This window comes from Rhincodon typus, chromosome 16, assembly GCF_021869965.1.
Source record: "Rhincodon typus isolate 14 chromosome 16, sRhiTyp1.1, whole genome shotgun sequence".
Taxonomy (NCBI): Eukaryota; Metazoa; Chordata; class Chondrichthyes; order Orectolobiformes; family Rhincodontidae; genus Rhincodon; species Rhincodon typus.
Genome location: NC_063347.1, coordinates 50,313,043 through 50,328,824, shown reverse-complemented (window position 1 = coordinate 50,328,824; position 15,782 = coordinate 50,313,043). Strand labels below are relative to the sequence as shown.

General features: G+C 41.2%; 1 protein-coding gene across 1 annotated transcript in view; it reads right to left on the bottom strand.

Moving 5' to 3' along the window:
• Positions 1 to 15,782, bottom strand: part of LOC109930127 (metabotropic glutamate receptor 7) — a 645,315-nt gene that overhangs the window by 229,750 nt on the left and 399,783 nt on the right. The window contains exon 7 of the mRNA XM_048606606.1: positions 297 to 436. Within this exon, the coding sequence (XP_048462563.1) occupies positions 297 to 436 (140 nt within the window). The remainder of the gene's footprint in view (positions 1 to 296; positions 437 to 15,782) is intronic.

Sequence of the window (15,782 nt, the reverse complement as noted above, 5' to 3'; positions counted from 1 at the left end):
ACTATCTCTCATATATTCTGATACTTTGTTTATAGCCTGCAATTGTTCCAGGGTTGTAACAAAGCATTTAAGCATTCAGCAGTCCAAAATTATTTCTTTGAGATACAATGATAAATTCATCATTGAGTCAGGGTTGAGTAGATAACATTTGATGCAAGATTGGGCCAGAGAATTAGTGCCAGAATACTCCATCCTATCTCTGTCAATGTTCATTTCAAACAAGCACTGTATTATTGACTTTACCCATCACTGCTTCTGTTTACTTGGCCCAGACTGTGTTAATAGGAGTGACTTACCTTCAGCTGAAGATGGTCCGTCCATTGGCCGATTTTGCGGTAGTCCCAGGTGTTGTTGCCAACAAGCTGATACTGAAAGATATCATAACGGCCCGGAGCATCTCCTTTATCATCAAACATGACAGGGGTTCCAGCACTACCTAGAGGAAGAAAGGAACCAATGGATCTGAGTGGGATTGAAGAGAATAGGTTAACAAATACAAACAACCTATGAGATATTAAAATGGTCACTTAAAAAATACATTGCCAATTATTCACAAATAATGCTGAGAAAGTCTAAACTACTTTACAGAATAACTTGTTTTCAAGATTTAATGGGAGACTGTAGCATTGTACAGAGCATTACAGGAGATCTTCAGGAAGAAGCAAGTCAGTGAACAAAGCTTTTTCCCCCCCAAGTCATGTTCAATCCGCCTTTGAGAGATGTTGTCAGTAGATGACAGTCTCAGCTGAGGACTCGACTTGGATCCAGAAAGAGCTTCTCTTCACAATGTATATTCCTCTTATATTAAGCAGAGGATTGCATATAGATGTGAACTTGAGAAACTGACAAGAATGGATTCGTTTCTCTTCAGCTTGGCATTCTCTTTGTCCGCAAAGACAACACAAAGCTAAAGATATTAAAGATACTTTTCTGAAGAAGGGTCTAGGCCTGAAACCTCAGCCTCCCTGCTCCTCTGATGCTGCTTGGCCTGCTGTGTTCATCCAGCTCTACACCTTGTTATCTAAAGATATTGTATTTCTGTTCAGGCTAAAATCTTTGTTGCAGCATGAGATGAGATGACATTTGATACAAAATAATTCAAATTTATTGATTGATCAAGCTTACAATGTAAGCGCCATTACATTACAGATCAATTAACACTGTAAACAGTACCTTGAAATGTCATCTGAGGATGCCGCAATATTTTACATTAAGAAAATGAAGAACTTGCATTTACCCAATTTCATTAACATCCTCAATATATAAAGTATTTCAAAACGATTTAAAATATTTTAGTAGGAATCATTGTTGTAAATGAATGCAGCAAGCAATGATTTCCACATCTATTGTTTAAAAAAAAAATCACTTCCTGATTTCACTAAATGACCTAATTGAATTTGAAGGCATGTCTTATTCAGAATTATTCAGAAAATATTTTCTTTGTATCCCAATGAACTCCATTTAGCATTTTAAAGAACTCCATTAAATCAATTTTAATCATCTAAATGCAAACAAATGCAAGCCAAGTTTATATAAACTATCCCGATTACTTATTGCTTTTACATTTGCTGTCATGCTGGCAAATCTGTGCTGTCTCTCTTCATCAGGTACAAGGCCCAACTCTGAACACAAGCTTTCAGATATGAACCTCTAAGCAATTGAAGCATCAATTCCTTACTTCCGAATATCTCAAGCTAAGGCCAATATTATTTTGAGACTGTTTTCATTTTTGTGTTTTGGGATATATGTATCTTAGATATATGCAATATCCTTGAAAAAAATCCCTATATTACAGTCCTCTATTTTACGCTCCTCAAACAGTGGTTCGTGTGTGGAATGAACTTCTTGAGGAAGTGTTGGATGTGGGCACAATTACTATGTTTAAAAGACATTTGGTTAGGTACATGAATAGGAAAGCTTTGGAGGGATATGGGCCAGGAGCAGGCAGGTGGGATTAGTTTAGTTTGGGATTATAGTCAGCATGGATTGGCTGGACCGAAGGGTCCGTTTCCATGCTGCATGAATCTATGACACTTCCAATTCCATGTGCTCTTCTTTTATTACAGTCTTTTGAACCTTACTAAATCCCTTCTGGAAGGCCAGAGACAACCTCCAGAGACATTGGCCTGTCCATCAAGTAAGATTAGTCAGACATGACCTTTCCTTTACAAATACATGCTGACTTTATGCTACGAGATGAATCTCAACTGATCAAAGTCAATTTATCACTGCAATCAACACTCTACTCATTTGGAGCCTTTATGCCCAAGTGAGGTGACACTTTTGTTCACAGTTCTAAATTTTTTGGTGTTCATTATCTAAACCTATTCATACTGCAGGCATTTCTTTAACTGGAACTGAACCAAGGCTGCAAAAATGTAGTCATTCCTAATATGAAAACAGGTTTCAGCTCAAGAAAGGTTTTCAATGTCTTCTAGCTTGCATTGTGCATAATATCAACTGACCTTATTGTTGAATTGAAGGACAATTAAATCAATGTTGTACCTAGCTAGTCACAAACAAAATGAATCATAATGAGAACTGACTTTGCAAGCTCTATGACTCAGTAATGCTACTTTATGAGGAATCTCAGATTTTCAATGATGGGAAGGTCGATGAAGTAATATCAGAATTCAGGAGATTATTCCAGCAAGCATCCCAAAATACTGACTCATAATTCATTGTAAGACTGAAGGAATTCTGCATTATTGAGTCACTTGTGATATCAAACTTAGATCAATATAAAAGTTACTTCATCGCTAGATAAACAAAGCAAGTGGATTCACTAAGTCTTTGGCGATATTCATCCTTCACACAACTCCTCAAAATAAAACTGATTATGTGGTTATGAATGTGTTTTGCTGTTTACGGCAGCTTTCTGTACAAGGTAATCTAACGTTATTTGTTTGCAAATCTACACCGACTCCACCTTAAAAGTAACTGGTTGCACAGTGAAGAACTTTAGGATATCATGAAAATATGAACTTTCTCCATGAATGGAGTACTTTTGTTGATTGTCTGCACATTATGAAGTAGAAATTCTGCTTGACATGTGTGTGACAAAGAAGTTCCCACTTCTGTTTCGGCTTCATAATGGCATAGTCTAAAATCCTAGGCATATGACCAATCACACCATCAAGGACCTACATCAGTATTGCTACCAGAAACATGCCCACTTCTACTACATGGTGGGATTTTACAGCAACTCTTGGTATTCCAGCTGAATTCCATCATTCTGTTGTGGCTGAAAAGCTTGCTATTCTGTTGGCTGCATTCTGGCTTCTGGAAACCACTCACTGGAACAGCAATTGAGCCCCTTGTGCATCTGGCAATAGACAGAGGAGGTATTGGGAAACCCTCATGCCCTACCCTCCACTCCACTCCACTCCCCAACCTCTGTTCAATGCACAAAAAATTCAGATATAGTGAGGCGGGAATCCCAACCTCCACTGACTCCATAGCCAAACACCTGCCCACAAAATATCTCAAATTATAACAATTATTCGACCTTAAAAATGTTTCCCTTTGAAGAATTATAACTTGTTTACACACCCAAGTCTTAGTTATTGTTACTCTGACATTTAATTAACTGTGGGATCAGAGTCAAAGAGTATCAGCTGAGCGTGTCTGATTTTGGAAAAGACAATGTAACATAGTTCCACAGTGAGAGACATGTAAACATCCTATTTGTTTGCTATAGGTCTGAAAGAGTTAATACCAAGGACTGCTATAAGCACCTCCACTATGATGATACGATGAAATACAGACTTGTGGGCACAAGAGCCCAAGATCTTAGACAAGTGACAGCACATATCCAGGTCCTCCTCAGTCTCTGTAACAATATCATATTAATCTAACTTGCAAAATATTAACATGGAAAAAGTTATTTCTTATTCAATATAACAGCATCATCCAGCTAGGCCAAGATGTAGTTTTCCTCTACCACACTAGACCAAGCAAGTCCTGTAAATTTCTATATTTAAAGAGAATAGTGGCTGCAAATCTATTATATGGTGAGGCGCAGACACAGTTTAGCTGCACATACGACACTATTAATAGGATTTCTGAGTTTTATCTCAAAGCAATGGTGTTAAAACCATACTGCAGTATTGTTTCTTTTATATTTTGTGTTTTGAACTATTGGCATGTGGGTATCATCCGTGTTTACAAATGGCTTTAATGATTAACTTGTAAGTATTTTCGTAGCATGGTAACTTATTTTAAAACGCAGCATGAGTGAGAGATTTCCTGGAGAGCAAAAGGATTTTCCTTTCAGCGGGTGAGTTTTAGGGCTGAACAGAGTAAACAGTTGTGCATTAGGTTTCAGATAGAAATTGTTTTGCTTTGGCTCAGGTGGAACACCCATAGCTTGATGAAAGCCATTTTAGTTTCAATTTTTGAAGAATTCTTGGCTGAAGCTGGATGTGTAAAAAAGTTTCTACCAAGGGAGATAGCTTGGAACGCCCATGAGATAGATTATCTCAGTGTAAGGAGGTTAGTTTTGAAGCTCCAGCCCAGACTTATTTGGTTAAAACCCTGAAGGAGAGAAAGTCTGAGCTTAGATCAGTGAAGGTTCAAGGAAGACACTATCAGATTCTCAGGACCAGGAATTGAAGCATGTGTTAAGTCAAACCCTTTAGATAGAATCATAGAGCCGTACAGCACAGAAACAGACCCTTCAGTCCATGCCAAACAGATATCCTAGATAAATCTAGTCTCATTTGCCAGCATTTGGCCCATATCCATCTAAACCCTTCCTATTCATGTACCCATCTAGATACCTTTTAAATGTTGTAATTGTATCAGCCTCTACCACTTCATCGGGCAGCTCATTCCTCACATGCACCACCCTCTGCGTGAAAAAGTTGCCCCTTAGGTCCCTTTTCTGTCTTTCCAATCTCACTTTAAACCTATACCCTCTAGTTTTGGACTCCCCCATGGCAGGGAAAAGACTTGGCTATTTACTCTATCCATGCCCCTCATGATTTTATAAACCTCCATAAGACCACCCCTCAGCCTCCGACACTCCAGGGAAAATAGCCCCAGCCCATTCAGCCTCTCCCTATAGCTCACCTTGTAAATCTTTTCTGAACTCTTTCAAGTTTCACAACATCCTTCCTATAGCAGGGAGACCAGAATTCCCTCTCTTGCATGAGTACTGCAACGTGCTATAGAGATTAATGGCTTTGTATTTTACTGTGTTAATCAAATATTTAATTGCTGCTACACATAAATAGTGTGGTTTATTCAATTTTATTCTTCATTTGTTTTGTGCAGTAAATGACTATTGAAAATGTATCTGCAGCATTGTGTGTTTGTGTTTCAGTGAAAGACAATCTTGTTAAAATTAAAGAAAAACAGAATGTGATAAAAAAAATCCAGATTTCAGTCTGGAATCTGGCTTGCCCAATAATATCATCAGCCAGGATCATAACACAATATAAAGTTTTTCACAATATTCGCCTTATTTCAAATGTTGTGATTCATCAAATTCTTAACCAGATGGTTTGGTAATGGACATCACAAATCTTAATGTATCCTTTAATATTCCTACAAAAATACCATGTTTCATTACAAAATCAGATAAATTCCAGATGTTAGTTTGGGTTATGTTCAGTAAAATCATGTGGATGGAATATTTTTAGTCAAAGAAAATCAGAACACGAGCTCATGAGGAGGATTTTGTTCCACTGTTCTAACATCTAATAATTATCTAATATCTGTAATATGAAATTTCTGATATCAATTCTACTGATCTCCCATTCTGTCTTCTTACATGAGTCTAGAGCCGAATCATCCATCTTGACATTAACCGCCCATAATATAATGTTTTACAGATTTGTTAATGATCATTACTAAACCTACAGAGTTGGAACTTGTTACCAAAGTTTCACCACATTTTAACCATTCTCCTGTCAAATAATGGTCAGTCTCTCCATATTGTAGGTTTCATTACAGAGATAACAATAGACACAGCATTAAGTGCAAAAAACTAATCTAAGCATAAGACAAGTCAATCCTGTTGACTCTGCTTCTTTTCCTCCTTGATTCTTTCATAGGATGTTGGCATTGCTGGCTTTGCCAGAATTTATTGCCCATCCCTAGTCGGCCTTTAGAAGGTGGTGGTGAGGCACCTTTTGAATCGCTGTAGTCCATATGGTGTAGGTACACCCACAGTGCTGCTCAGGAGGCAATGATTCGCTTAATCATTTTCTACCCCCTCCACCAACCTACCACCTCTCATGCTTCTCACTTTTCTCATTAGTAATGTTAAGCTTAGCCAAACACTTTAAAATACAACAGAAAATTTTAATCCTTCCAGATTCACTTCTTTATTGTAACTTACTGACTTGGTTCATGATACAAATTGGTTGTTAATTTTTCTTTTACGTATTAATAAAACTTTTTACTATTGATTGAGTGATCCCTCTTCGGTACCTACACTGGCCCTAAACCCCACCTCTTCCGAGGTTACATTGATGACTGTATCGGCGCCGCCTCGAGCTCCCACGTGGAGCTCGAACAGTTCATCCACTTCACCAACAACTTCCACCCCAACCTTAAGTTCACCTGGACCATCTCTAACACCTCTCTCCCCTTCCTGGACCTCTCTGTCTCCATCTCGGGCAACCACCTAGAAACCGATATCCATTTCAAGCCCACCGACTCCCACAGCTACCTAGAATACACCTCCTCCCACCCACCTTCCTGCAAAAATACCATCCCCTATTCCCAATTCCTTCGCCTCCGCCCCCAGGATGAGGCATTCCACTCCCGTACATCTCAGATGTCCTCGTTTTTCAAGGACCGCAACTTCCCCCTCGCAGTGGTCGAGAACGCCTTCCACCATGTCTCCCACATTTCCCGCACCTCATCCCTCACACCCCATCCCCGCAATAACAACCAAAAAAGAATCCCCCTCGTCCTCACGTACCACCCCACCAACCTCCGGATCCAACGCATCATCCTCTGACACTTCCGCCATCTGCAATCCGACCCCACCACCAAAGACATTTTCCCTCCCCACCCTTATCTGCTTTCCGGAGGGACCACTCTCTCCGTGACTCCCTTGTCCGCTCCACACTCCCCTCCAGCCTCACCACACCCGGCACTCTTCCCTGCAACCACAGGAAGTGCTACACCTGACCCCATACCTCCTCCCTCACCCCCATCCCAGGCCCCAAGAAGACTTTCCACATCAGGCAGATGTTCACCTGCACATCTGCTAATGTGGTATACTGCATCCGCTGTACCCGGTGTGGCCTCCTCTACATCGGGGAAACCAAGTGGAGGCTCGGGGACCGCTTTGCAGAACACCTATGCTCGGTTCGCAATAAACAACTGCACCTCCCAGTCACGAACCATTTCAAATTCCCCTCCCATTCCTCAGGCGACATGTCCATCCTGGGCCTCCTGCAGTGCCACAACGATGCCACCCGAAAGTTGCAGGAACAGCAACTCATATTCCGCTTGGGAACCCTGCAGCCCAATGGTATCAATGTGGATTTCACAAGCTTCAAAATCTCCCTTCCCCCTACCGCATCCCAAAACCAGCCCAGCTCGTGCCCGCCTCCCTAACCTGTCCTTCCTCCCACCTTCATCTCCTCCTCCCACCTCAAGCTGCACCCCCATCTCCTACCTACTAACCTCATCCCGCCCCCTTGACCTGTCCGTCCTCCCTGGACTGACCTATCCCCTCCCTAACTCCCCACCTACACTCACCTTTACTGGCTCCATCCCTGCCTCTTCGACCTGTCTGTTTCCTCTCCACCTATCTACTCCTCTATCCATCTTCTATCCGCCTCCCCCTCTCTCCCTATTTATTTCAGAACCCCCTTCTCCTCCCCCATTTCTGATGAAGGGTCTAGGCCCGAAACCTCAGCCTTCCTGTTCCTATGATGCTGCTTGGCCTGCTGTGTTCATCCAGCTCTGCACCTTGTTGTCTCTTACTGTTGATTGACTTTTTTTTTTTAACATACATGCATTAATGTCTAAAGAATGCCACATTGGGATGGGAGATAAAAGTAGGGACGTTACATTTTAGTTGTATGGGGCACTTTTTGAGAAGATAATTTGAATGTAGCTTGGTTACCTTATTAATGGAAGGATATCAATGTATTGGAGGCAGTTCAGATGAGATTCACTCGATTCATAACTGAAATAAGTGGATTGTCTCATGAGGAAAGGCACAAAGAGTGGGATTCTATCCACTGGAGTTCATAAGAGTGAGAGATAACTGAATTGAAGTTTTAAATGGACTTGAAAAAGTGAACATGGAATTAAAATTTATTCATGGTCAATCAAGAATATGGGGTAATGTTCTAAAATTTCACTGTAGAGATAAGAATTTTGTTTTCTCTGTCGGTTGCGAGACTTTAGAGCTCCGTGCCTCAGAAGGTGGCCATTAAACATTTTTAAGACAGAGGTGCATCAATTGTTATTAGGCACGAGAACAAGGGTTATCAGAAATAAATGGGAATGTGGAATTCAAAATACGAACAGACCAACCATGACCTTATTGAATGAGAGAACTGACACAAGGGGCCAGATATTCCAAGTATAAAGGCATAGACCCTTCAGTGCAACTTGTCCGTGCCAATCAGATTTCCCAAAATAAACTAATCCCATTTGCCTGCATTTAGCCATATACCTCTAAACCTTTCCTATTCAGGTATCTGTTCAACTGTCTTTTAAATGTTGTACCCATACCTGCACCTACCACTTCCTCTGGAATTACACATTCAAATCATCCTCTGTGTGAAAATGTTGCCCCTAAATATTGCCCCCCAACCCTCACCTTAAAATTAAGCTTTCTGGTTTTGAACTCCCTTACCCTGGGGAAAAGAACCTTTGCTATATTACCTTATCAATGCCTGTCATAATTTTATAAACATCTATAAGGTCAGTCCTCAACCTCCTACAATCAGTGAAAAAAGTTTCAGCCAATCCAGCCTCTCCTCATTATTCGAACCCTCTCATGCCGATAACATTTTTGCAAATCTTTTCTACACCCTTTCCAATTTAACAATATCCTTCCTATAGCAAGGTGACCAGAACTATACATAGTACTCCCAAAGTGGCCTCATTAATGTCCTGTACATCTGCAACTCCTGTACTTAATGCTCTGACCAATAAAGGAACTATGCACCTGGATCTCTAGATCTCCCAGTTCGACAACACTCCCCAGGTCCCAACCATTAAATATATAAGTCCTGCCCTGGTTTGTCTTACCAAAATGCAATACCTCGCATTTATCCAAATTAAACTCTATCTGTCACTCCTCAATCTATTAGCCCAGCTGATCAAATTCCGTCTGTACTCTTCAATAACCTTTTTCATCATCCACCATACCACCAATTTTGGTGTCATCCGCAAACTTACTATCCATACCTCCTATATTCTCATCCAAATTGTTTACTTAAATAACGAAAAACTCTGGACCCAGCACCCCATCTTTGCAGGCCTAAAAACACAACGCTCCATCACCACCATCAAGCCAATTTTGTATCCAATTGGCTAGCTCTCCCTGGATCCTATGTGATCTAACTTGACTAACCAGTCTCCTTTGCAGAATGTTGTCAAAGGCCTTGCTAACATCCATGTTGACAATGTCTACTGTTCTGCCCTCATCTACCATCTTGGTCATGTCCTCAAAAAACTCAAATCAAGTTTGTAAGACACGATTTCCCATGCACAAAGTAATGCTGACCATCTTTAATCAGTCGTGGCCTTTCCAAAAGCATTTTACTCATCTTATCATGTGCCAGAACAACTTGCCACTCACTGAATGTCCTTCCTCAGACCAGCATCCCTTTCATTCTGGCCATCTTTCAAACCCTGCCAAGTATCTCGAGGAGGACTGGCATTCCTTTGATGAGGAATGAGGAGCAATGGTTAAGAAGGGTAGCTGGCCCCATGGTTCTCCTTGGGGGCCTGGTTGACAGGGTGGTGTAGAGAAGGGTCTTCTTCTTCCTAAAGGATCAGCAGAGAGAGGCTATGACACCACATCATGCCAGCCCGGTTAGTGCCATCCACAAGGGTGCAGAGGATTGGGCTGCATTGCCTCAAGAAAGGTAAATGATCTTGTCCACTCCTCCAGGGGAAGTGCCATTCTCTGCTCTCCTTACACTCCCCATCTCTCTGCCACCACAGCCATCAAGGCTCATACTCTTTCACCCCGTTACTCGCAACGCCTTCCCTCACTTGGTCTCATCAGCCCTCCTCCACACCATTGTCAGTGCAGTGACATTGGACGGATCAGGTTGGCGGGAGCGGTCGGTGGGTGCTGATCTCCATGTCCTCACCAAGGAAAAGATCCAGGCCACTCCTGAGGGATTGCAGAGACCTCCAAATCCCGGTAACCCAGTTAAGTCCCACCTGTCATCGCAATGAAACCCTGACATTAACCAGGTGGTCAGTGTCAAGCATCAGGCACCAATTGTACCCAGTGGCCATGACGTGTTCAGCTTCTTCCATCTTACACATGCAGCCAGCACCCCAAGTACATGTGCAAAGGGCTGCCAAACTCCTCCAGAGGACAGGTTGTTGTTTTCTGCCGACAATAGTGTGCAGGGCCTGGAGGAAGCAGTGACAAAGTTGACTCCTGGATCCCCCCACCCCTCCGATACTGAAATGTTGGTGAGGTGGATAGGTGTTGGGGATGTGCAATCAGACTCACTCTGATGGGGGAGGGAGAAACACCCAGGGCTCAGGCACTTACAGGAGGACTGGTGACCAGGAACCTGCTGAGACAGGAGACAGCCGAGATCTCTCTGGTCTCGGTGAACAGAAGCTTCATAGACATATGGAGAGAGAAGCAGCAATGGCAGATAGGCAGTGTGGTAGCACCAGCCCTCATCGCTAAAGCAATGTCACCAATCGAGCAACACACTGGCTGTCGTCAGAGCAATTGCAACCAGTCCCGTGACTGTCTGCCTACCTCCATGGATAGGTTGGCGGCTACCATGGAGAGACAGTCCCAGCGCCATGGTGGACTGTCTGGAGAGTTGTTCACCTCATTGCCCCTGAATTAGTCCTCAAGACTGAAGTCAGGAAGGGAGTGAGGTGGGGAGTCTTGATTCTGGTCCAGGTGTCCCGCCCTCACCCATTCAGAGCAGGAACCACACACAGGCAGTTTGTCAGCTTGCACTCAGGAGACTGCAGAGATGGCTGCAGCCCCTCATCTCTAACCTAAATGCACCTGCCTCTGACCCTTGGAAAATCAGACCAAGAAGGGTCAACTTTCCCCTGGTAAGGAAACCCTCAGCGTGACTGGCCTGTCCAGACCCAAATGCCCAAGGGTTGTCCAAGCAAACATCTTAGCCCAACATTCTCCACCATGAAGTGAGCATCTACCAACCCATCAGTGGTTCAGGAAGGGAGAGGAGATTGGAATCGTAGTGGAGGCGTGTGGAGCCCATGGCTGACTGGAATTTAAATACTGAAGGAGGGTCCCGACCCGAAACGTCAGCTTTCCTGCTCCTTTGATGCTGCCTAGCCTGCTGTGTTCCTCCAGCTCCACATTGCGTTATCGCGGACTCCAGCATCTGCAGTTCCTAATATCTGAATAATTTAAATAGCTTGTTTTGACAATAAATACTTATTTTTCCCCATCCATGTGGTTGTCCACGTCTGTGACGGGCCTACACATAGCTGGATTCAAAAGGTGGCTATTCAAAGACTGCACACTATCCTTGCCAGAAGTGTGTTGAACTTTTTCTGCATAAAACTGATGGAGAACAAGGCCTCACACTAAAGAAGAAACCCTACACGGACATTCAATACCTATATAATTTCAAGGTAACAAAAAAAAAACTACAGATGCTAGAAACCTGAAACAGAAACAGAAATTGTTGAAGAGATGCAGCAGGTCTGGCAGCAAACCAGAGTCAAAATTCTGGGTCCAGTGACCCTTCTTCAGTTCTGCAGTTTCTGTTTTCGTTTCATAATTTCAAGGTAAATGCATTTAATCTTTAATCTGTTTATGGGATGTGAACAACACTGCTCATCCCCAGTTGTCCTTAGGAAGACAGTAGTAAGTCTCCTCTTGAACCAGTGCATTCCTTCCGACAGGTACAGCCACAGTGGAATTTGAGAGCAACTTCTTGGTTTTTAACCTAATGACAATGAACTAATGGCTGTATGGTTCCACCTCAAGATGATGCTGACTCCAGGGGAGTTAGAATGTGGAGTTGCCATGTTTCTGTGGCCTTTATTCTTCTAGGTGGTAGAGTTGCTTCCACCTATTAGGATATACTGACTTGAACAATAGTTCAAGTGCTTCAGAGAAGCATGATAAGAGACCCAGACAAACATTAGGACAGATGACCAAAAGCTTGGTCAAGAGAGTTGTCAAGGCTTTAAGAAGGATTTTAAAGGAGAAAAGAAAGGTTTAGGGAGGGTTATAGTCTTCAAATATGTAATATAAAATCATAATTTTGAGAGATTCTAATGTACATGTAACCATTATTCAATAATAAAGTACAAACTTCCCAATAGATGGAGATATGCTTAACTTTTTAAGCCACCTATCAAATGTGTATCGTAGTGTACATTTGATGGAATGCTCCTTCAGAAGGAGCAAGTTCCATCTCAATGGTCGTACTGTCGATTCATTGGAACTGCATTGATTAGATTACTGTTTGTGGAACAGCATGTTCAATATGAATGATCTTTGACTTGGGCTGCTTTTATCTGCCATCAGCAAAGGTGAAAGGACCAGCAGTTCGAAACTGAACCAGGTAGACGAAATTAGAATAGTTAGGTAGCTATAATGTGCTGAATTGAACTAAGACAAAAATATTTAGTGCAATGTAGTGACTTATAATCAATGTCGAGTTATCTTCAGTTTTGAGAACTAAATGAATGTTCGCATTTTCTTGATAGCTGTCCCAAATAATTAACTTCCCTTAGCATGAACTAGTTGATACTGTGTACGTACATTCATCCAAAACAAACAGAAATGGAACTGATCACTGTTGAAAATGACAATTGTGGCAAATGTCATGCCTGTGCATTGGAACTGAGGAATGCGAGTTACTGTCTTTAAAGTTAATTAAATTAAAACAATAATACTGCAAGTGCAACGGCTCTGAAACCCAATGCTGGAAACACTCAGAAGGCTAGGGTATCTGTGGAAAGGGATTACGTCTTAGGGTTAACATCCCAAACTGTTGAGTTTTCATGAAAAATGATGGCCTTCTTGCTTTGTGTTTACAGCAGTTTCTGCTTTCATTCCATGTTCAATTCAGCTCATCAGCTGCTATCCCCATTATTTCTCCTGAATCACTGCAACTTTTTTTTCCCCTCCCATTTCCCAAAGGTAATAAACAACAATATCAATCTATTCAACCTTACGATCCCATTGTGCAACCATGGTCCCAGATGAACAGGCATCATCATACTCTGTGCTGTATTTGATAATCTTTGTCTGTATTTATCTCTCTAAAGCTTTAAACCTGTTCCTAATCAAATATTTATCTCGATCTTTTGAAAAAGAGTCCATCAACATGACATTAACTGCTGTTGCTTCTAGTCTGCTTCACACAGTCACTATTCTGTCATGAGAAAAGGTTCTAATCTTTATCTTCTCTTTGAGGCTAATTTGAACTCCTGCCTCCAGTTGCACATTCAATCTAAGCCTGTACGGCTAGTTAGAATTAATTCAGTCTAATCTATGTGGCCAATTTGTCTCTTCAACGCCTTCCAGCCTTGCTTTAAAATAAGCTGTAGCATATTGTTTCTTTAATGCCTTGTTGATACTGAAAATATATCAATTCATTACCTTAAATATTCAAAAAAAGAGAGCTGCTTCCCTAATTTCTACGGTGTTGCCAATAGCCACATCTACCCTGGGAGGCTGACATCAGATAAAATGAACCAGGCAATGAACATGTCTGCTCTTGTGCCAAGTTTTGCCATGGATACAAGAGGCGAACTACAGAAGGTCAAGAACATAAAACTGGCATCACTGAGTGGACATACCTCCATGGCTTGGCAGCTTAATAGCTAGTCTTCTATATTTTTCTCCCCCGCAAAGAACTCAACCAAGAGCAAGGATTTCATTTTACTCTTTACCACTTCAGTTTTTTTTTCTTTTTTTATTCCACACCCCTTTGCCCTCTCCAGCAAAGGCTCAAGAAAATTAATGCTCAGCCTCTGGCCTGATGTGCTTTGTGACAGGCGACTTGAACAAGCACAAGTTAGACCTCTCTGACCTTCCGGTTTCAACAACTGCATTTTTGCTTTTTTTTTTAAATTTCATTAACTAACTTGTAAGAATCATCAAGCCAAATAACAGCAAGAAAGGTAAATTGCAGAAAGGGCCTTTGAATGTTGTTTTTTTAAAATTGTGTACAACCTTTCACAATCACAAGTAGAGTAACCAATTCCCCAGGATAACCTAGGTATTGAAGTAAAGCCATTCAAAATGATTGTTCAGTTCAAAAGACAGAATGCAATCAGACTTGATACAGGCTGCTAATGATTATTTTGGAAACATACAAAATTTCGGCCAATTCATTTTTTTCTTTATCCAGACAGACAAGGGCATTTTGACTAACTTATTTGTATTTATATAGGCAAGACGCCATATTGTGCTGTATTATCTGAATAGAAAGGATAGCAAAGGTCTTAGGAAATCTTTGTTTTATGTTCAGCCTAAATCTGCTAATAAGAATTTAATGTAAGACAGATTTTGTTTTTGAAGAAGCAAGAAAAAAATCAAATAAGAAGTGTTCTCTTCAAAATGTTGATAACTTATTGATGAAGTGGCCGAACCAGAATCGATCCTGTCTCATATTATAAGGAACATTATCCTATATATTTCCTCTTAGTTTACACTTTTTAGTTCATTGCAACAATCAAAAATGGTTAGTTTTCAGAAAGATATTTCTCCTGCCATTATTTTGTATCCCTGAGGGCATTTTGACCAGTATACTGCTAGAAGTATCATTGTTTTAACAACATGCACTGTTATTTATCGGCAAATGAGCTGGCAAGTTCAGAGATTTGCTGTGAATTGGTAATCTCTGGAATCTTTTGTTCATTCATGTTGTTCAACTGCTTGCTTCTCACAAACAGAATTGCACTCTATGTTATTTTAATAAACGTACTGAATTTGGAGACTAGCTGCCAAATAGTCTTGCTGCAGAAAACTGAGATTGAAAACCAAAAGTCTGCGTACCTTTTTAGCAGCCAGGTCATCACCATATCAATCACATTTTCTGACTCAAAACAGAAACAACTGGAACTGTTGAGTTCCATTTCTTCAGGTAGTGAATTACTCTAAAACTGAAAGACTATCAATTTTTATTTACTGCTTTTAATTCACTTCTGTTCTCAATCAAACCAATCTTCAATTTTTCCTTCTGTACTTTAATTCACGTGACTTTAATTCACACTCCTTCCTCATTGCTCCTGTTTCTTTACCGACCCTTAAATCTCACAGGTAAGGAAATAGATTGATGACCCCGTCATTTCCCCAGTCTGAGATGCCCATGGTTCCTGCCAGTTTACACTTTGAACAATTTAATGCACAAAAAAAAGTCAAGATGCTGAAATAGTCCATCTAACTACACACGTTGTGAGACGCCTCTCACCGGCAAGATTTTGTTATACTGATTACTTTGCACTTCAGGAAACATCAATTACTTAGAACATTTGATTAAAGTGTTCACAAAAGCCTCAAGGACCAGGAGAAAATAAGCCATATGCTATGATTTGCAAGCCACCTGCTGCCTCCAGACAAATGCATCAAGATGTTAACTGGGTAGATGAGATTG